Here is a 22,408-nt window from a genome sequence, read left to right as displayed (position 1 = left end):
GCCTGACAACCCGAGTTCATGCCCCAGAACCCACATGGTAGAAAAAGGTAAAAATTCTCCCACAAACTGTCCTCTGATGTACATATTCACACAAGTGCACATGTACACACACATACTGTATGAATATACATACATTTTAAAGGGAGTGTTGGTGGTAGAGAGACTGCTCATTGAGTAAAAGCATTTGCTGCCAAGCCTGGTGGCCTGAGTTCAGTCCCCAGGACCCTCCCATGGTGGAAGGAGAGAAACAATCCCAAAAGCTGTTCCCTGACCTCCACATATGTACTGTGATGCACACCATCTCCCATCCCTCAACAAATAAATGCAAGAAACATGTAAGAAAATAAATAACTTTAAAAAAACCCTTGGGAGTGACAAACTTTGTTTATAAGCATAGGCTTCAGAACTGCTAAGCCAGATACACTGGCTCATATCATACCTGTAATCCCAACTCTTGGAAAATGAAGGAGTGACTCCAAAATAAATAATTAAACACACAAATAAATAAAATATGAAAAACAAATTAGAACATGTACTTACAAGTGATTAAATATTCCAAGAATGACACCAAAAGTCATGTGAATAATCCCTAAAATCACAGACATTTTCATCTTGAATGAATTGAGGAAGGTGAGACGATTTGTGGCCAGGTTCCAAATCTAAGGACCAAACAAAAGCAATGTAAGTTCCATCAGCAGGCGCTGGAGCGCTCCCCTAAAGGATGGGGTTGCTCTCAGTTTACAGAGGAAGAAAATCTCTGTAAGGGGTGCTTTCAACTGACTTCCACAGGCCAGGGCTTCAGTATCAAAACCGGGGAGCTTGCAGGCCAGGGCTGCAGTCATTGCTGGATCTAGCTACAGTGGGGCAGCTTAACATGCTGTGAATGCCATTCACCTTTTGGATCATGTTCAGACTGCAGATCTGAGACCTGCCATGTCCTGTGCATCCCTTGAGCAGCTTCACCTACATCCCTCCCAGCCAACTTGGCAGTGGTGAGATCCACTTTCAGGACAGCTCCTCAGAAAGTCTTCAGGGCACTGGCCCAAAGTCTTGGCCTCCAGGGGTCTGCCTACTGAGCTGTCATAGGACAGGGGGAACCTGGCACCCTAGAGCCACCTCAGCCCCTCACCTTCCTCTCTAGACCAAAGGCAATTCACACAAACAATGCAGCAGTTCAGAACCTGTTTGGTGTCCACGAAGGGTCACTCCTACCATAGGAAAAGACTGGTAGATACGACTACAGACCCATGGCTGCCAACCACTCCTGCATTGACCTGGCTCCCCAGGTGGCAGGCTGCTTCACTGTCTACACTTAAAGAGGTACAGCAGCACCCCAGCACCTCCTCTAGCTCAGGAACATGGGAAGGAAGCACTCACAGGGTCAATGCCAAAAGGGTAGGGGCCTCGGAAAACTCCAGGGATGTTCGGGTCCAGCTGCAAAATCCTGCTGTGCCTGATGGTACTGTCACTGAAAGAGAGGGCACAGCAAGGTTACCATGTGCAGAGGAAGGGGCTTGAGAAATATACACCCCACCTGTCGCATCCTCGTTCCCCAGACCACTTACTTCCAAAGCACCATCCTCTTTTGTTCCTCTCGAGAGTGACTGAAGCTGTACATGGCAGACACGTTCCACCCTGAGCCAAAGAGGTTCACAGACTTGGAGAAGCAGTCATTGTAGATGAGGCCAGTGTACACGGAGAACAGCCCCATCAGCAGCAGGATGTAGCGACCATTAAAGAACATCCTCAGGATCTGGGAAAAGACATGGTGAGCACAGACTCACTTGCTGGACAGTGGCTCAGGGGAAGCTCATTCTGGTTCATTACAGCCACTCCTCCAGAAAACCGCAACAGCAGATGTCTAAACCAGGGCTAACAGGCACACTCCTCTTATACAGCACTTTTGCACCCAAAGCTCGAGCCAGGTGTGGGACAAACACCTATAATCCCAGAACTCAGGATGTGGAGGCAGGGAAATCACGAGTTTGATATGTAGCAAGTCTGAGGCTAGCCCGGACTACCTGAGGCCATCTCAACCACTCCCCACGGAAAAAAAACAATAGACAAAACACAGCTCTCCTTCAGCCAAATGATGTCATGGCTCCTACCATGCACAGGCTGGCAGGCATGCATTACCTCCTGTGACTGGTTTAGTCTGGGGTGATTCTCATTTAACACCAGTAAGAGGGCAAACAGGAACATGACAAAGCCGTGTCCAAAGTCACCAAACATCACAGCAAACAGGAACGGGAAGGTGATGATGGTGAAGAGAGCTGTAGAGACAGAAGGTTGGCAAGTTCTCAGCAGGACCTTAGGTGAGCTGGTACACACACATACACACACACACACACACACACACACACACACACACAGAGAGAGAGAGAGAGAGAGAGAGAGAGAGAGAGAGAGAGAGAGGCAGAGAGAGAGAGCGAGCTCAGGGCAGCACAGTAAGGTGATTTAAATGCTATACTATGCTGAAAAAGTGACAACAGTGAGTTTGCCTGATAAGCATTTACTACATTCCCCTATCAAAAAGCAGAGCTGGGCATGGTGGTACACACCTATAATCCCAGCACTCAGGAGGCAGAACCAGGAAGATCACCAAGGGTTCAGGGCCGGCCTGGGTTATATCCTGAACTACATCCTGATTATTATAGGCTACTCAGAGCTATGCGGTGAAACTTTGTCTCAGAAACCCAACCAAAACCAAAGCTGAGCTGATGTAAGTGTAAGACCAGCCTTGTCCAGATGCCCACCTGGGTTCACTTCTCTGTAGCTTCCGACACCATAGGCATCCACGATGTTCTGAAAGCCCTCGGTGAATTTGTTGGTGCGGATCAGAGTGGGCGGCGTTTCTTTTGTAGGAATTGTGTTCATGAACGAGGGGATTGTAGCTCCGCTCTCTCTCTTCCACATAGAAAAGAATAGAAAATACGACTGTCTATGAGAACAGCTACAGACAAGCACATGACTCAGCTGGCCATGCTCTGGTGGGGTGGGGGGGAAGTGGAGGGTGCATGTTCACAGAAGTAAGTCACTGTGCCAGACATCCCAGTGGAGCCTAGTGACGTGAGAACAGAACTTGGAGCTGGGGCCCTCAGCAGGAGAGCAGAATGGAACTGGAGAGCAGGGATGGAATGCTGGGATAAGGTAGATGGAGGCCGAATCAGGCCCAAGGCAATGGAAAACTGACATGTGACATCAGCATTGGAGAGGTTTCAACAGGAGACTCTTGAATGGGAGCCCAGCCTAGACGCAGAGCAAGACCATATCTCAAACAGCAGAGAGAACCCTGATATTTAGGACTTTATCACCACCTCCTTCACCACCCCCACCCAAGACAGTTTCTCTGTGTAGTCCTGGCTGTCCTGGACCTCAATTCTGTGGACCAGGCTGGCCTCAAACTCACAGAGATCTGCCTGCCCCTGACTTCCAAGTGCTGAGATTAAAGGTGTGCACTACCAGCACCTGGTTAGGACTTTATCTCTTAAAAGTGGTCAAGAAAGGGCTGGTGAGATGGCTCAGTGGGTAAAGGTACTTGCCTACAAGCCTAATGACCTGAGTTTAATTCCCGGGACCCACATGGTAGAAGGAGAGAACTGATTCCCACAAGTTGTTCTCTGACCTCCACAAGTACCCACACACGTACACAATGCATAATAAAAATTAAAGTGCTCAGCAAGGAGGAAGTTAGACAAAACTACATTACCTAATATACAAAAAAGAAAAGTGGGTAAGAAAAAAGCAAAACTTTATCTTTGCAGAATTTTCTCTGCACACTTGCCTAGAAATGTGCACCATCCACAACGAAAAACAGGAGAAAAAGACCAACGCCAGGGGAAAGAGCCAACGGCGTGCATGTCAACATGGAGAGTGAGCCAAGTGCCTCTCTGGCAAACAGGAAGGAACCCAGCCTTGTTTAGCAAGAGCCAGAGCTGGAGAAATCCTTCTGAAGACCAGCAGATGCTAAGTTTCAAAGGTCACGCACGGGATGTTCCATGCAGTAGTGTTTGTAACCAGAAAGCACCTGATGGATTGAAAACCAGGTAATAAACCAAGGTGTGTGTCTGCAAAGGAATCTGGTCATGAAAAGAGACATTTTATTCAGCAGAAAGAACAAGCAATCTGCTGTTTAGAGAGCCAATGTCAGGCAGCCAGACCAGCCACTACCCACTGTCCTTTGCACTTTCCAGATCTCTGGAAACTAAAAAAGAGAGAAAAAGAAAGGCTGCCTATCCCAAATCTTATCTGGCCTCCTATGATGGAGTGTGTGACAGAGATGAAACAGGAGTGAAGCAGTGGCCCAGGGGAGGGGCTGAAGAGGCTGTATCCAGGAGGAAGTGCTTCTGTGGCAATCTGCCTTGTGATTTGAACAGTGCTTTATTTACTCAGAAATACAGCTTAGAATGTTCTCCCCACAGTGCCTAAGAGACCAACTCTTCTACTTCTTTCTTTATATTTTTCCTGTGAATTGTTGTTACACTGTATGAGGGTGTCAAACCCTTGGAACTGGAGTTACAGACAGTTGTGAGCTGTTATGTGGGCACTGGGAATTGAACCTAGGTCCTCTGGAAGAGTAGCCAGGTTCAATTCCCAGGCTCTTAACCACTGAGCTATCTGTCCAACGCCAGAGACTCACTCTTCAAAGCCTGTCTGAAAGCAGTGCTGGCAAGCCCCTTCCCAGCACTCAGAAATGTTTTCCGGGTTGTCTGAGACGATATCTCAGGCTGGCCTCAAGCTCTCCATCCTTCTGCCACAGCCTCAGCAGTCCTGGGATCACAAGTCTGAAGTACCATGTCCAGCTGGTGACACACCATGTCCTTAAGTGGTCTGGGTCTGAGGGTCCTGGTGGGGCAGGGAGCCTTACCGAACCTTCCTCCAGTGCTCTGCGCAAGCCTGGCAGGTCTACCTCGGGGCACCAGACCTCGGCGATGAGACACTTGTTGGTGACGTCGAAGCTGCACATGTTGAGCATGTGGTAGATGGCTTTCATCTTCCTCACCTGCACCACGCGGCTGCACACCGACTCGGCGGCCTTGCACAGCACCTGCCTCAGGTAATCCTCCGTTTTGTGCAGCACCTGTAGGAACAAGCGTGGGGGGTTCTTGTCCAACAGCCTGACCTCCGTTCAGGGCACCTGTTCCCATGGCAATAACACCAGGAATGGCCAGAGGCTGCCAGCTCTGCAGGGGACACACAGGTGGCCTCCTAGAACAGACAGGAAGAGCTTAGACATCCTGTCACTGGCAGAAGGGTGATCTGACTGACGCAAACAGCCCTTTGACTCTGGCCTACACCCAGGCATAGCCTAACCCAATACCAGCTCCCATCTCCAGCCCTTCCGTTCCCACCTGTGAAAATCTCATCCTATCACTGGTATCAAGACTCCTCAACACCATCAAGAGAAACTCAAGCTTTAAACAGGCGGGTGGGGTGACGCCCACCACTACAGCTTGTCTTCCATGGTCAAAGGACAATTCAGCATCATACTGAAGATACACAAAGAGCTTTTCTAAGTCCCTCCACTACCCCTGGCTTTGTAACTGCAAAACAGGGATTTTCAATGTCAGGAATACATGTGACCATCCGCAACAAGCCACTAGCCTAACAGAGAAAGCAGATGGTCTCTCACATGCCCCGAGCCCCGGCTTACTCACAGTGTAAAGATCTTGGATCCGAGTATTGAGCCCCTCCTGAATCTCCCTGCGCTCCTCAGCCGTGTTTGGATATGGGTAGACGTGGCAGTGGTAACTAGAGGACAGAATTCAATAGTCTGTTGTCTTGTGGGACAAGAAGGGACCAACACCAGGATCTACTCATGCCAGGCATACCACCTCTAGTGCCAGGCAGGGCAGTACTCCAAGGAAGAGGCCACAGCTGCTATGGGGAGAGCTTGTATGCAGGCTGCTACAGTAAATAGGTCTTGAAACACTCTCAAATCCAACCCACCCTGCCTTCCTGAAATGCACCAAAATCCTGAGGTTAAGAAGCATCAAGCAAACTGGACAGTGGTGGTGCACACCTTTAATCCCACCACTTGGGAAGCAGAGGCAGGTGAATCTCTGAGTTCCAGGCCAGCCTGGTCTACAGAGTGAGTTCCAGCACAGCCAGAGCTACATAGAGAAACCCTCTGTCTCCTGTCTTGGGGGGTGAGGGGAAGAACCACCAAACAAGCAGAAACCACACCTTAAAAAAACATGCCAGGAGGGTGATGCACAGCCTGTAATCCAGCATTCAGGAGACAGAGGCAGGAGAATAATAACTTCAAGTTGGCTACTGTTTGGGGGTTGACACTGTCTAGGCTGAGCCATAGACTGCAGGCACCACAGTCTCAGACATCCAGACAATACTGGAAGCATGATGCTCCCTTGAAACCACAGTCACCCCACTCTGCCTGCTGAGCTGTGCCTCTCTGTTGGAGCCACCAGCCCTATCCCCAGAGTCGCCTGGTAAAGGTAACAAAGGGCTTCACTGGGCTGGCCCAGCTTTCCTGGTCACACTAAAACATGTCTACTGCAAGGATACAAGCCATGGCTGGAGAGATGGTTCAGGCGTTAAGAGCACTGGCTGCCCTTCCAGAGGAACCAAGTTCAGTTCCCAGGACCCACATGGCGGCTCAAAACAGTCTGTAGCTGCAGCTCCAAGGGATCCCATACCCTACAGTCTCCCCAGGTGATTACAGCTTGTGTCAAGCTGACAGTTTAACCAGCACCTCACAAGTCCTAGATGGATTAAATGACCAAAAGAAGCACAGGCCTGATGTAGCTCAGGGAAGAGAGCCTGCTTAGCAACTGACAGGGCCTCGTTCCTTTCCCAGTACTGAAAAAAGGGAAGAAATCAACCTTTCTCACCAATCACATATCTTCTTAACCTTGTGACCAATCTGCTCTCCCCAGAAGGAAATCAGGAACACGTACCACTTTATGACTTCGCCCTACAAAAACAAACACAGAATGGCAAGTCTGTGCCTGGCAGCTCTCACTCTTCCACACCAAGTTCACTGCCTGGGGCATAGGTGCAGTCACTTTTACTGCAGCAGATCCATGACCACTCACCAACAATCCCCAAGCTAGCATATGCCAGTTCACAGGCATCTGCAGAGCCACACACCCCCAGTAAGTGGGAGAACACAAGGCCGAGTTCTGCCTCCTCCCAGCTCAGCTTTTAATTATAACCAAGTGCCCTCCTCCATTACTGCCACAATGTCCCTGTATGTGTTTTGTTGGTGATGGTACTGCTTAAGATGACCACCAAGGAACATATACATCTAGAATCCAGTTGAAGAGTCTTCTGGAAATCTGTGTGAATGGGTCTCACTCATCACCAATCTGAGTGTAGTTCCCAAGAATCAACAATGCCCAGTAAACAAGCAGTCAAAGAGAAACACAATGTAAAGACAGACGTGGCTCACTGAGGAAGTGACACTCAGGAGGAGTAAGCCCATGCTGCCCCAGGAGCAGAGAAACCCCATAATATTTGCTGAGTGTTTACAGTGACTTTAACAACATAATTCTGTGAACAATGAGAGCCAGCCATCATTACAAATGTTCAACAACACAGAATTCTACGAAGCTGCGCTGGGATGTGCAGAACTCAGCACGTGTGAACAAGGGCCAGGCTCAGTTCCCGGTAGTGGGAACACAGCTGAGGGTGCTCTGCCCATTTGCCAGCCACTGCTGAGCTGCCAAGGCTAACAGCAGCAAGCCAGGGGAGCTATGGTCAGGCTGACAAGATGGCAGTGAACAGCACAGAAAAAAAACAGGCTGGAGAGGCAAGCAGCAAGGCAGGGTGTGCGTGGCCAGCCATCTTAAACAGGTGGGAAAGAAGGTCCCGGGAAAGATGGCTGCCGAGTGTAGAGAGTGAAGGTGCAGGAGAACCACGTGGACATGGGGAAAAGCAGAGATGCATGCTGGGAGAGGGTAGCCAGCTGAACGGACAGACAGGGCACGAGAAAAACAGAGCAACTGGGGACAGACAAGACCCAAGCCAGCACAGGGCTCGAGCTTTCTGCTGTGTAAAGAGGAAGCCACTGGAAGAGTCTAAGAAGAGTGAGAAGCCCTGGCAGGGATAGCTGGATGCTGGAGGAGACCAAGGCAAGCTGGGGCAAGTGTAATAGTGCAGGTCAGGGATGCTACAACCTAGAGGCAAGAAAAGGACGCCAAGATCCAACCAGAATGACCCAGACTCCCTTTGTTTCTGAGTCCAGCCTCTGAGGCTGGGGACAGAGTGGAGTGGGGAAAGGGTGGGTGTCCTGAGGCTTCTGGCCTGAACCTTAGACACGGAGCTGCTGCTTTCTGAGATGGGGTCTAGAAGCCCAGACTTGGGAGAATCGTAGGACAAATGTGCACATTGACTGGGCAAGGGCTCCATCTTCAGCCTGTGACAGGCACTCACCGTCTCAGGGTCTTCCAGGGATTCATCCAGCTCTGCATAGGTCACAATGGTGTACCCTTTGCAGGCCCGCCACAACATTCTTTCAAATGCTTCGACTTTGCCCTGCTGAATCAGGCCAGACACGAATCTGTGAGACAGTGAAGAGCCCGGCATTAGAGGCTGGTGTAAGAATCACCAAGCAGCAAGAAACTCACAGGCTACACAAAGCATTGTAGAAGCAGCTGAGCCTCTAGTGAGTGGAAAGTCTTGGAATTTCAAGACCAAACCAGATATGCAGCTGCTCTGCTCTTTGTGCTGACTCAGGTATGAAGACCCTGGAAATGCCAGTGTGGAAGATGACAGTAAGCACCAGGGATGGGGCAGAATCCACCACAGCCAGGACTTCCGGCCCAAAGGGCTGCTCCTTACAGGAGTGGTGGCCTGGAGGTAAAGGAGCCTTCAAAGCCATCTACCCACATCAGCTGCGGTGATGGACACAGGAGAAGTCTGCCCTGAGAACACAGCCACAGCACAGATTTCAGCCAGGACTTTGGCATAAGTTTATCTCACTTCCAAAAATTAAATTAAAAAAAATTTTTTTAAACACCAACAAAAATCCTGTTCTAAGAACAAAAACTGAGCCTGAGCTGACAAGACTCCAAGCTACCAGAGTATGAGCAGTCTCTCTAAATGAGCATAACTTCATACCATAACTGGAGATGTAATTCAGTGACAGAACACTTGTCTAGAATGTGCCAGGCTCTGAGTCTCATCTCTAGAACCACAAAAAAGGAAAAGAGGCTGACAAGACTGCTTAATGAGTGAGGATGCTTGCAGCCATGCCCGACCTTACATAGTAGAAAGAGAACCGGACTCCGAAAAGTCACCCTCTGACCTCCATGCGCATATCACGCACCAACCCCAAACACTAGAATAATGTTCAAAAAGAAAGAAAACAGGGCAGGGGATAGCTTAGTAGTTAAGAATACTGGCTGTTCTTCCAGAGGACCAGGGTTCAATTCCCAGGACCCTCGAAGTGGCTCACACTAGACTATAACTTCAGTTCCAGGAGATCTGATACCCTCTTCTGGCCTCTGTGAGTCTCAGGCACATTCATGGTGTCCAGACATACAAACAAGCAAAAACAACCATATACATAAACATTTTTAAAATTAAAAAAAAATCATGAATTTAAAAAATCAAATAAAAAATTTAAAAAGTAATAAATTTAAAAAGAATTTTAAAATTTGCTGGGCAGTGGTGGCTCATGCCTTTAATTCCAGCACTCAGGAGGCAAAGGCAAGCAGATTTCTGTGAGTTCAAGGCCAGCCTGGTCTACAAAGCTACACAGAGAAACCCTGTCTCGAAAAAACAAAACAAAACAAAACAAAAAAACCAGAAAGTCACAGACTACACAGGAAACGAGTTCTCATTGGGTCAGGTAAGCAGGAAGAAGAGACAGCAGTGCCAGACGTGTTAACACACCTGCCACCCTGCACCTGAAAGGCTGAAGCAAAGATCAGAGATTCAAGGTCACCCTCAGCTACACGGAGAGTCTGAGGACACCTTGTCTAAAGAAGAAAAAGAGAATGAGGAAGAAACAGCAGAGGAAACAAAAGTGCAGAGACAGAAGCAGTCACTGGAATTAAAATCAAAACCTGAGTTTAACCCGAGAACCCGCATGGCGAGACAGAACTGACCTCTGTAAGCTGTCCTCTGACTCCTGGCACATGAGTAATTAATGTAGAAAATACTAAAACGCAAAAACAAAAAACCATCACCCCAGAAGAACCCCATGTTTCCACCATAGGACTTGGTGGAAACAATTAACTAATTATGTTGGGCTCGTGCCAGTCAACACTGAAGAACAGACATTGGTTCTTTCCGACTCAATATACCAACAGAAGAAATCCCCACAGCACTCTGCTATGTCAATCCTGTGTGATGAAGTCCAATGTACAGGAGCCCAGTGTTCTCCGACAGACTCTCACTCTGGGCCAATCCCAGGCTGTAAATGACCCATTCACCCGCACTATGGCCTATGTCTCCTATTCTACAGAAGGGCTTGGTGCCCAGCGTCACCTACCCCAGCTTGGCGCCCAGTCTCTGCATGCAGCTGTAGTCCAACAAAGAATCGTTCTCTAAGGCAGGGAACTCTTCATAAGTGGGTTCAAACTGGGAAGACATGGAAGCGGGCACCTGTTAACAAAGCACCCTCACAAGCACCCAGACAAGTCCACGGAGGATGGTACAACCTGAGCACCAGGGACAAACGACAACTGAGATGGGTAAACTGCACCATAAAGAAAGAGACGCCCTGCCGTGCTCATCGGGTGAACTGCTTGAAGACATTCACACACGGGAGTGGCTGTACGTGAGGCTGAACCTCGGTTCAAGAGACAATAACTGTATCTAGGGTCACAACTAGCACAAGTAAGAGCAAATTCAGAAAGGAAGGGGCCCATCCCATGCGCAGCCGTAAGTAAGACGAAGTGCTCTGAGCATATGGCGAGGGGCATCCACACAAACACCCCCAGCCCAAAAAGCCTCCAACACCTGTGTGAACAAGTCTTCACTCATGAGAGGTTCTTCTCGACACATCTGCTCACAGCCATTTAGAAAAACAAAGATTTTCTTTTTTTTTTTCTCATGATCAGAAAACACTTTGCTTGGGGCTGGAGAGATGGCTCTGTGGCTAAGAGCACTTGTTACTCTTCCAGAGTGCCTGGATTCAATTCCCAGCACCCACATCACTGTTCATAACTATAATGCCAGTTCCAGGGTATTGGGCCTCCATCTGCACACTTGGTAATGCAGGCAAAACATCCATGCACATAAATAGTAAAATAAAATAGAAGCCAGAAAGATGGCTTAGGGTTAGGAGTGCTGACTGCACTTCCAGAGGACCTGGGCTGGATTCCCAGGACCCACATGTCGGCTCACAACCCTCTACAATTCACACATGTGGTGTACAGACATATATACATATATACATATATATATATATGCAGACAAAACATCAATACATATAAAATATATTTTAAACATTTTTTTAAGTTAAAAAAAAAAAGAAACCCTTTTTCTCAACTGAAAACTAAAGCATCTCACAGCAGGAAGTAGTGTCTGTGAAAACCACCAACACAGGAAGAAGTAACAACACAGCCTAAAATAAAGCAGATGAAACAAAAACACACCTACACCAAGCATGGCAGCTCCTGCCTGTAATGCCAACGCTCAGAAGGCTGAGGTGGGGAAATCAATCACTCCAATCTCAAGGCCAGCCTGGGCTACATAGTGAGACCTGGTCTCAGAAACAAAAAAGCACATTTTCGCAGAGCCAGAGATAGCTCAGTTGGCAGGGTGCTTGCCCAGTGTGACAAAGCCAGCTTTAATTCCCGACTGGGGAAGCAGACGCACAAGGGCCAGTAGGCTAAGGCGAGCTGCACAGTGAGTCAGCCAGGGATTCACAAGACTGTCTCAAACTGAAAACGAAAGGCAGCTCATCTAATGAGCTGACAGCAAAACCACGAGCAACGGCAGGGGACTTTCATGGTGTGTTTTCGCCTGTTGTCATGTACCTCCACATTCCGTTTAAGGAAGGTCTTTGTGACCCTCAACATGTGGGTGTACTCCACCAGTTCCAGCAGGTTCTTCCTCAGCTTCTCCTTGTTCTTGGTGACTTCTCTTAGCTCCACCTCGAGTTTCTGCAGCTGTTCCTACAACAACACGGCTGCAGGTGAGAGCAGGCTTAAGTCCTGGGTGCAGCCTGACTTGACAACCTCCCCGCCATCCCAGTCGCCAAGACTCAAAACAGCCACAGTGCCCAATAAAGAGCCAGAATGCCCACATGGTGTGAGAACACATCAAGTCTGCAAGGCTCACCAGCTCATTTTAGTTCAGGGTGCGAATCACACCACCTGCCATCGACTCCTGCAGGCTGCAGTGAACCCAGTGACCCCAGCACCTGCAGGCCACACACACCCCCTCCCCCAGGCCCTGATGCTGCTGGCCTTCAGCTGCTTGTCCACCCCACACATCCAACCTATATTTCTTTTGTTTGCAATGGAAACAACATAAGGTCACCTTTTCTGAACATTCTCCTGCCTCCAGCTTCCAAGTCTCTGCTTGGTCCCACCAGACAACTGAAGATATAGGCTTCGACAGTTAAAATCAAGATTCCTTCTCCTGCTCTCTTACATATTCAAACCATGGACACAGACTTTGTAAAACAAGTGAGCCAACGCAAACTCATTCAAAACAATCTCTCCCTGCTCCTTACTGTGCTCTGCATCCCCAAACCATCAGCCGCATCGCTGTCCATAAGTATGCAATGACAAGGCCCTGTCCACAGTTCCATCATAACCAGGCCATCCAGTCAAACCAGAGGACTGCCACAGCTACTGGGAGGGTGACGTGCTTGGTGTGAGCTCAGGCACCAAGTGGCTGGCTACTTCCTCCCAGACAGACAGAACGGCAGGCCACAGAGGGCCTCAGCAATACTATGGCAATTATTTCAAAAGAGTGCTGAAGAGCCAGCATATTTCTACTGAGTGCCAAACCCTAACAAGAAAAGTCTAGAAGGAAAGGCTTGCTGGTACAAGCCTTTAACCCCAGCACTCAGGACCAGAGGCAAACAGAGCTCTATGAGTTCAAGGCCAGCAAGTTCTAAGCCAGCCATGGCTATATACATACTGACACCTTGTCTCCAAATAAATAAATAAAAAGATTAAAAAGATAAAACCAAAAATAGTCTAGAGCCTCAGAGAGGTGGGATAATGATGCCATAGCCTTCAACCTCAACATGCCAGCTACCTGGGACCACTCAGGTCTTCCTGGGCCTCTGGGTTCCTGATGGGAGCTTGGAGTGGGAAGGACATGAAGCCCAGGCCTGCACCAGTACAGGGACAGGTGTGCTACAATGGGTAATCCTGCCATGGCACAACAAATTCTCCTTAGCTCCCTCCAGCAGCGGTCCTCTACAGTCAGACAGAACAGAACTACAGCCACTGAGGGTGTGTGACACCACTGTCCTTTACTTCAGGCCACAGCTCCGGGAAGAGCCCAGGCAGCCCCAGGAATATGGCTGACAGCGTCTTCAAGAGCAAGTTACCTGCATTTCTAGAACATGTTTAAGAGGTGGTGCGGGAGGACTGGCCTCTTCCTCAGGCAGGGGAATGTCAGCTCTGGTAATTTCCTGCACCAGGTACACTGTGAAAATAAGATGCACGGTCAGACGGTCTCACTGTGCCCCTTTGCGATCAGAGCCCCAGCAGTCCCAACCTGCTGTGTGCAGACCCTGCCTGTCCTTGTCACCTCCTGCAGCTTCCTCCAGAGAGGCAGGCACACGCTGGCTAGAGCTTCCCAGCTCCTTTCCTCTTTAAAACCCAGGTTAAAACATGTTTGTGTGCCTGTTCCTGTGGAAGACTGGGAACACACTGAAGGCACAGGCCTGTACCCCCCAACAAAGGCGGCAAGCTGGCATTCCCTCCAGGGTCCTCAGAGAGAACCTGACAGACAAGGTCAGAGCAGAGCGCGGCTCCCCTGAGAGGCACCAGGTGACTCTGCTCTGCTTCCAGAAGCCTCGTTCCTCACAAGCGACCTGTCCAGTGACTCCTATAGGAGGAATATGCCTCACTCCACCACACAATCTACTAGTATGCAAATAACTAGCACCTTAAGCAAGAGATTACACATGACTAAAAATCACTGTCAACATTAAGGCTGGCACACGCCTTTAATCCCAGCACTTGGGAGGCAGAGGCAGGGGGATCTCTGTGAGTCTGAGGCCAGCATGGTCTCCTGTTAGGGCTGGAGAGGTGGCTCAGTGCAATGCTCTCAGCAACCATGTCAGGCAGCTCACAACTATACCTCCAGTTCCAAGAAGATCTGATGCCCTCTTCTGGCTTCCTTGGGCACTGCACTTATGTGAACATATCCACATGATGAAGCATAACAAATCTTTTTTTAAAAATGTTATTGTTAATATTAAAAACCCTTAAATAAAGTTCAAGTGTTGGCTAGAGATGGCTCAGCACTCAACAGCACTGGCTGTTCTTCCAGAGGACCTGAGTTCAATCCTCAGCACCCACACTGGGCCTCTCACAGCCACATTGTAACACTAGCTCTGGGGAATACAACACACCTCTGACCTTCAAGGGCATCTGCACAGTGTACACAGAGAGAAACACATACACACACACACATAATTAAAAATAATAAAAAATATGTTGGATATGGTGGCACATGCCTTTAATCCCAACACTTGGAAGGCAGGCAGATCACTATGAGTTCAAGGCCAGCCTGGTCTACAAAGTGAGTTCCAGGGCAGCCAGGGCTGTTACACAGAGAGACCCAGTCTCAAATATGGCTCAGGCCTGTCATGCCAGCACTTGGGAGGAAAATGGAGGAGGATCAGTAGTTCAAGCTCTGCCTCAACTACATACTGAGTTTGAGGCCAGCCTGGGCTACATGAGACCTGATCTACCTCACTCACCAAAAAAAAAGCAAAAAAGGAAAGGAAGGAAAAGAAAGGGAGAGAGGAAGAAAGGAAGAAAGGAAAAAAGAAATCTCTAACTAAGGGGGATATGTAGCCGAGAAGCTATTAGCAACTGATAGCAACTGTGGTAGTGGTAGGCAGGGTCACTTAACTTAGGGGCTGTGGCCACCACTCTGCCCATGTTCTAATGGATACTCCACACCCATGAACACAGAGGTGGTATTAGGTGGACTCGGTAAGTCATTAAAGACAAACGGACAGGAAGCTGGGAGAGAGAAGTGTTTGAAGAACTGGGGAACAGTTGGAGGGAGAGAGTTGGGGGGTGAATATGGTCGAGATGCACTGTATAAATGTATGAAGTTTTCAAAGAATTAAAAAAAATACAGTCCCTTGTTTAAAAACAAACTGAAGCAACCACTAACAATCAGAAATCATTCTAAAGGTCAAGACTCTCCTAGACCCAGACCACTTTGGGGTAAGTCCTACAGGGTTTAGAGGTGAAGGAAACACCGAGGGCTACTGAGTTGTTAGAGTTAAGCAGAGAGCACCAACCTAACCCGTTCACAAAGGAAACCCTGCAAAACACCAACTGATAGCAAGCCAGCTATCAGCTGTTTCCTGCCTTTCTTGTTCCTGAGTAATGTCTTCAATTAAGTAATATTTTAACATGTATACAAGGCTTTTAACTTATAAAAATGATGAACCTAAGTTTATACTCAAGAGGGATGCCACAGCAAGGACCATGAAATGAGAGACAGGGCCAACAAGAGTCACCTAAGCAATCCTTCCTTCTACAGCCTATGGGACAAGGAAAAGACAATACACACTTGTATCAATGACTACCTATGAATTGCAGGAATGTGAACAACCTGGCCCCCTTCTTTTCCTTTTCTTTCTTGTTTGTTTGTTTCTCAAGACATGGTTTCTCGTGTAACAGCCCTTGCTGTCCTGGTAGACTACTCTGGCCTCAAACTCAGAGATCCGCCTGCCTCTGCCTCTGCCTCCCGACTGCTGGGATTAAAGGCATGCTCCATCAGCCAGGCTACTTCTCTCCTTTCTATTGTCTATATTTTCTAAAAGAAATAGATAAGCTTCTATGAAACTATTTAGATTATTAAAATAGAAGACAAACTTACCCAATATTCGTTCTAGTTCTTCACATCTCTTTACCTCACCAACAAATTTTCTTTGGAAAGAACTTACATTTTGGTTGAGCTGAAAAAAGGAAGAAAATTTTGTTTTAAGCTCCTAAAATTTTACATTTGTTTTTATTAACCTAGTTATTTAAAACATTTTGATGGTGGGATCAAATACAGGCCTCGTTAAATTTTATTTATATTCATCTAGTCATTTAAAATGTGCTGGTACTGATGTCACACTCTGCTACTGAGCTAGGCTGAAGAAAAATATTACTGCCAAAGGACTGCCATCAGCCACTGATAGAGGAGAACCCACAGGGCTTTTCTGGATAGCAGGTTGCAAACTGCTATCAGAAATGCCTGGAAAATAGCCCTTGGCTTAGAAGTAATCCATGAAAAAAACATAGATTTAAAGAAAAACCATGACTATGGTTATAAAACTTGTAAGAACAGGAACCTCAGAGTCAGAGAAAAATTTACATCAAACTCCAACAGTTGGAAGTTAGTGGGGGTATAGGTCAGTTGTCGGGTGCCTGCCCAGCACCCAGGAGGCACATAAAACGGGGTGTGGCTGCACACACCTACAATATCAGCACATGGGAGTGGGGCAAGAGGGTGAGAAAGTCAAGGTCATCTCCAACTATATTTGGAGTTCAAGACCTGCCTCAAAATTAGTAAATAAGTAAATAAAGCAGATTCAAAAGAGTTGAAAAGTTAACATGTTAATTTCTTCCTAAATCACACACAGTAATTATTACTTTATTCTTAACAATAGCAGCAATATTTTTTTTTTTTTTTTTTTGACTTTTGACTTTTGCAGACAGGGTTTCTCTCTGTAGCCCTGGCTGTGCTGGAACTCACTCTGTAAACCAGGCTGGCCTTGAACTCAGAGATCTACCTGCCTCTGTCTCCTGAGTGCCAGGACTAAAGATGTGTGCCACCGTGACCACCTTATATCCTACTTTAATAATCATCATTTACAAGGTTGGGCATTTTTAGGATGCAAGTTGAATGTGTATTGGTGCAGCATTTGCACTGGGCTCCACAACCAGACTTGGTGTGAAACTGCTCAAACAGCCAAGAAGCAGCCGCTCCCAAAGCCTCAGCTCTCGTTGGGATTCTCAGCCACTTTTAAAGCACTAACCAGAAGGAAGCTCAAAACTGGATGGCACTTCTCCATCTCATTCCCTTTCACTTCTGGAGGTCACTCTCCTCCAGACGAATCAGACACACAGAGGCTGCTGAGGAACTGAGTAGTGGGAATCGGAGCCAGGAACCAGCCCTGTCTGCCACTCCACTTGCCAGTTCCCTTTCCGCGGTGCCTTAACTCTTAACCCAACAGCGGGATCTTTTGTGAGGGGTTGTGCTCCTGCCACCAGGACACAAACACCCAGCAGCAGCAGCAGCTTAGACAGTCACTGTTTCTGTTGGATGGATTATAAAATGTTTAAGGTTGCAGTTACCTCAATCCAAAGCTAATGTTGTAAAGGTACATTTCAATGGACCCCTTTGTCTGGTTGGTTTTTATGATTTACTTTATTATGTCTGTGCGTGTGTCTGTCTGGGTAAGGGCACATGAGTGCGGGTGCCTGAGGAGCAGGAGCTACAGACCGCTGTGAGTTCCTGGCACGGGTGCTGGGAACTGAACTCTGGTCCTCTGCAAGAGCCCAAAGTGCTCTTAATAGCTGAGCCATCTCCCTGCCTCCTTTTTCATTTTATTGAGATCTCTCCCTATGGAGCCCAGGCTAGCCTTGAACTCTCCATCCTCCTGCCTCAGCCTCCAGACTGTTGCAATGTTATGCCCAGCTCCAGAGACTGTCTATATGACTAGCATCAAATCCAGAAGAGCAGGCAGAGATGATGGAGCTACAGCACCTGCTGTCTTTCCAGTCCCAGCAACCAAAGGGCCAAGAAGGAAAGCTGTCCTCAGAGTAAAGATGGAACTGAGCCCAGCTGTCCCTTCAGGATCACAGCCTGTCTTTTTCCAGATCTTCCCACTGTAGTCACTATGGAAATCCCTGAGCTGCCCTGCCCACCCCTTATTTATTTATTTATTTGTTTCATTTCATTTCATTTTGAGATATGGTCCCATGTATCCCACACTGGCCACAAACTCTAGAAGTAGCTGGGGATGACTCCTAATCCTCCTTTCTCCAAAAAGGGCTGGTGATCCCACCCCATAAATTCCCCCAAAGCTTACAGGCACCTGATGCCCAGCTCTCCTCAAGACTCAGAAAAATATTTCCATTTCATTTCCCTCCTGCAAAGACTGGCAGCACTTTCTCATCCATCCACTCCCTGTTTCGAAGGACCCTGAGTCCAGCCTGGATCTTAGTGAAACCTGAGGCTCTGAGCTGATTACAGTGCTTGTTCAGCCCCTGAGATTGAAGCATGATAAGTGTTTTGGCTTCAGTCCTAACAGGATGGAAGAAATAGACCTGATATAAAAGCTTGCTTCCCTTGCGACTGTGGCCTGGATCTTTCTGGTGCCACTCACGGCACCACACCCTACCTGTCAGGTATGAAGATCCAAGGGCTGTAGTCCAAGTGGCTCTGGGACTCAGGAAGATGCACTATGTCTTGCCTGCACCCTCATCTATCACTCAGGAGTCCCCCATGAAGAAGCAAGGATCACCCATGTCAGATGAGAGTAAGGACCCATCAGAAAGACACAGGAAAATGGCCAGAAGCCCAAACTAGCAGGGTTCGACTCCATCAGTAGGAATCAGGACCTGTTCGGCTGTCTCTCTGCATCGTTCTCCTCCTCCATAGCACTTACCATTGTAGCTCATGGCCAGTGTTTACCTAGCATCCTCCCAGACTATGAACTCCAAGAGCACAGGGTCATTCTTCATCTGCCTTGCTCAGAGTCCCCAAGGCCAGAAGTCACTCAATAAAAGCTTATGTATTCACCCAACAATTGTTTATTAATGCCAATAAATTCCTGGGCCCTTGCCACTCATGGGAAATGAGGAGAGAACAAGTTGGACAAGGCCCTTGGAGGCTAGTTGTACAGAGATTGAAAATTAGCCAATGGCTGCGTTCGCAAGTGTGTTATTACAGTTGCAGAGACAGCCTCCATTCCATACATACTGACAGTGACCCAGGTCCTTGTCACTTGTCAACAATGCCGGCGCATCATCACACAGGAGTCTAAAACTCGAAAGCCCTCTACCCAGGGACTCACAACCTGTCACACTTACCCATTCCTCTTTCAGACTTTCTTTTCCCACCTATTCCTGTTCAGAGGGGCCCCTCCTTAGCTACCCAGAAAAACCACTGCTGGGTACCCTCCTCCTCCACATATTCCCACTGCCAGCTCCTGTTCCATCCCGATCCCAGCTCAAAGTCCTCCTCCTCGGAGGGGTCTTCCTTGACTACCCTGCAAAGCCATCTCCGAGACCCTCCTCTTTCTCCCTGACAGCTCCTGTCCCACTCTGGTCTCGGCTCAGAGTCCACCTCCTCAGAGGGACCCTCCTTGGTCACCCTGCAAAGCCACCTCCCGGCCCGGGTCCCCGCGGCGCCGGCCGACTTTGGCGGCACCCAGTCCTGGGCTGCATAGGCCCGCAGGCCGCGGGACACTCACGTCTCGGAACTGCACCAGGCCCTTCTCGCCCAGTGCGCTCAGACACTCGTATGCGGTGCCCGACTGCAGGAAGAGCTGCGCCAGGCACATGCTCTCGCTGCGGAACAGGGAGCCCATGGCGGCGCCACCTCGCTCAGCCGCCGCGGCCTGCGCACCGGCACCATGGGGCTCCGCACCGCTGCCACCGCGGCCACCAGCCGCCGCCACAGCTACCCGTCACGCCCCGCCCACCGCCGCAGCCGGTTCCGGTTCCGCCCCGGGGAACCGCCCATCGCAGGCTAACCAATGAACAGTTGTTATTGTGGCAGTCCGTCACTACGGTTCGCCCAACCGGTGCACAGGAGGCGGGAACGCTAGCGGGATGGACCCTGCGCGGCTTTTAGAGTTTGTTTCATTGGAGTATGCTTTTTCGAAATGGGATCTCGCAGTGGAGTTAACGGTGGTCTGGAGTTCGCAATTCTCCTGCCTCAGCTTCTCCAGTACCAAGATCGTAGGTGTGCCCCACTACGGCCAGATCCTTTTGAAGGCTTTTGTTTTTTCAAGTCAGAATCTATGTAGCCGGGCTGTCCAGGCTGGCCTCGAACTTAAGATTTCGCCTGCCTCTACCTAGGAGGTGCTGCCACACCCGGCCCCTTTAAAGACTTTTATTTTTATTTTTATTTTCTTTTTGAGTCAAGGTCTCACTGTGTAATCCTGCCTGTCCTGGAACTCACTATGTAGGCCAGGTAGACCTCGGACTTACAAAGATCATCCTTCCTCTGTCTACAAATGACCACCACACCCTGTGGACTTCTTTCTTGATTTTCCTTATTTTTCGGAATTTCCTACATGCACGCAACGAAAAATATCAACTCAGTCCGTTTCCCCTTCCAACTCCCCCAGTATTCCAAAAACGTTTCCCTACAGTTTCATGTCTTTTTTAGTGATGATCCACTAAATCCAATAATGCTGCCCATGTGTGCACGGGTAAGACCATGCAGTAGAGGATGGGAGGTCTATTTTATTTGCTTGTTGTTGTTGTTTTTGTTGTTGTTTTTTTTGGTGGTTTTTTTTTTTTTTTTTTTTTTTTGGTAGGGTCCCATGTATCCCAGGCTGGCCACAAACTCTAGAAGTAGCTGGGGATGGCTTTGAACTCCTGATCCTCCTGTCTCCGAACTCCTACACTCCCATTCCCAGTTCTGGGATTAAAGGCAAGCACTATCACATTGAGTCTGTGTTGGCTGGAGATGGAACCCAGGACTTCATACATTTTAGGCAAGTATACTTAATAACTTCAGGAGATTTTTGTTGTAATTGTTGTTTTAATGAGTCCTAGGGTCTGGAGATAGCTCAGAAGTTAAGAGCACTTACAGCTCTTGCATTAGGTTTTGGGGTTCCCAGGATCCAGATTACTTGTCTCACAATCACCTGTAATTCCAATTTCCAGAACTCCAATGCCTTTTTCTGACCTTGGTAACTTCTGCACATATATACACTCAAGCACACACATAAATGAGTCTTTTTTAAAAGATTTTTTTAAGGCTGGAGAGATGACACAGCAGTTAAGAGCACTGATTGCTCTTCCAGAGGTCCCAAGTTCAATTCCCAGCAACCAAATGGTGGTTCACAACCATTTGTAATGAGATCTAGTGCCCTCTTCCGGTCTGCAAGGCATACATGCAGACAGAACACTATACATTAAAAAAACAAATTTTAAAAAAATAAATTTTCAAAAATGTATTATTTTAAAGTAAGTGTGTGTGTGTGTGTGTGTATGACTTGCAGAAGCCAGAGGATTCAGATACCCAGGAGATGGAGTTGCAGTCAGCTACCTGACATGGACCACAAACTCAGGTCATCTGAAGGGGGAATATATGCCCTTAACCACTGAGCCATCTTTCCAGCCCCTATAAATAAGCATATTTTAATGGGAGTCAGATGGAGTCTTTTTTTGGGGGGGGGTGTCAAGATGAGGATTTCTTCATGTAGTCTTGGCTATCCTGGAAACAGCTCTGTAGACCAGGCTAGCCTCCACCTCACAAAGAGCTGCACTGGAATTAATATGTGCCACCACTGCCCGGCCAGGAGGAGAGTTTTAATCACTTTCTGTGCCATAAAGTTCTGTTCCAAATATACACCCTTTGGTTGTTAGACGAGTGCTTAAAATCTCTGACTTCTCTCATTGTGTTCCAAATAAAATCCAAATCCCTCACCATAGTCCTGGATCGTTTCACTAGGACACACCTCCTCCAACTTTTTCCTGGTCCACATATTTGAACTCTGGAATCCCTCAGCTTAAAATACTGGCCCTCTGGACCTCATCAAAGCTGACTCCTTTAGGTCTCAGCTCAAATGTCCCTGGACCAGTTAGTTTTTACTGTCGACATGACATGTTGTCACTTGAGAAGAGGGATTCTCAGCTGAGGGGTGGCACAGATCTGATGGCTCTGTCCATGGTGAATTATCTTAATTGCTGATTGATATAGGAGGGCCAAGTCCATTATGGTCAGTACTGCTCCTGGATAGGGAGTCCTGGCCTGTTTAAGAAAGCTGAATGAGACATTGCAGCTCACACCCTTACTCTCAGCATTCAGGCATCAGAGGCAAGCAGATCTCTGTGTGTTCTAGGCTGGCCTTGTCTACAGTACTTTAAGACTAAAGTAATGCTGAGATGGCTCATGGGTAAAGGCACTGTCTACACAAGGCTGACAACCTGCCTTCCAACCCAGAACCAAATGGCAGAAGGAGAAAACTCTATGTATTCCCACCTACATTCACTCAAACACACACAGACAGGCACAATGATAATAATAAATAAAATTTAATTTAAAAAGC

General features: G+C 48.1%; 1 protein-coding gene across 1 annotated transcript in view; it reads right to left on the bottom strand.

The window, feature by feature from the left end:
• Positions 1-19,824, bottom strand: part of Atp6v0a2 (ATPase H+ transporting V0 subunit a2) — a 28,742-nt gene extending 8,918 nt beyond the window's left edge. The window contains exons 1-14 of the mRNA XM_051205079.1: positions 19,595-19,824; positions 16,006-16,084; positions 13,484-13,581; positions 11,952-12,089; positions 10,460-10,548; positions 8,395-8,521; positions 6,852-6,934; positions 5,658-5,751; positions 4,868-5,080; positions 2,757-2,907; positions 2,137-2,273; positions 1,566-1,753; positions 1,378-1,468; positions 541-659 (exon numbers count right to left, since the gene is read on the bottom strand). Of these exons, the coding sequence (XP_051061036.1) occupies positions 541-659; positions 1,378-1,468; positions 1,566-1,753; positions 2,137-2,273; positions 2,757-2,907; positions 4,868-5,080; positions 5,658-5,751; positions 6,852-6,934; positions 8,395-8,521; positions 10,460-10,548; positions 11,952-12,089; positions 13,484-13,581; positions 16,006-16,084; positions 19,595-19,711 (1,724 nt within the window). The 5' untranslated portion in view covers positions 19,712-19,824. The remainder of the gene's footprint in view (positions 1-540; positions 660-1,377; positions 1,469-1,565; positions 1,754-2,136; positions 2,274-2,756; positions 2,908-4,867; positions 5,081-5,657; positions 5,752-6,851; positions 6,935-8,394; positions 8,522-10,459; positions 10,549-11,951; positions 12,090-13,483; positions 13,582-16,005; positions 16,085-19,594) is intronic.
• Positions 19,825-22,408: the final 2,584 nt, after the last annotated feature.

This window comes from Phodopus roborovskii, unplaced genomic scaffold (assembly GCF_943737965.1).
Source record: "Phodopus roborovskii unplaced genomic scaffold, PHOROB, whole genome shotgun sequence".
Classification (NCBI taxonomy): domain Eukaryota; kingdom Metazoa; phylum Chordata; class Mammalia; order Rodentia; family Cricetidae; genus Phodopus; species Phodopus roborovskii.
This window is presented reverse-complemented; position numbering and strand designations above follow the sequence as displayed.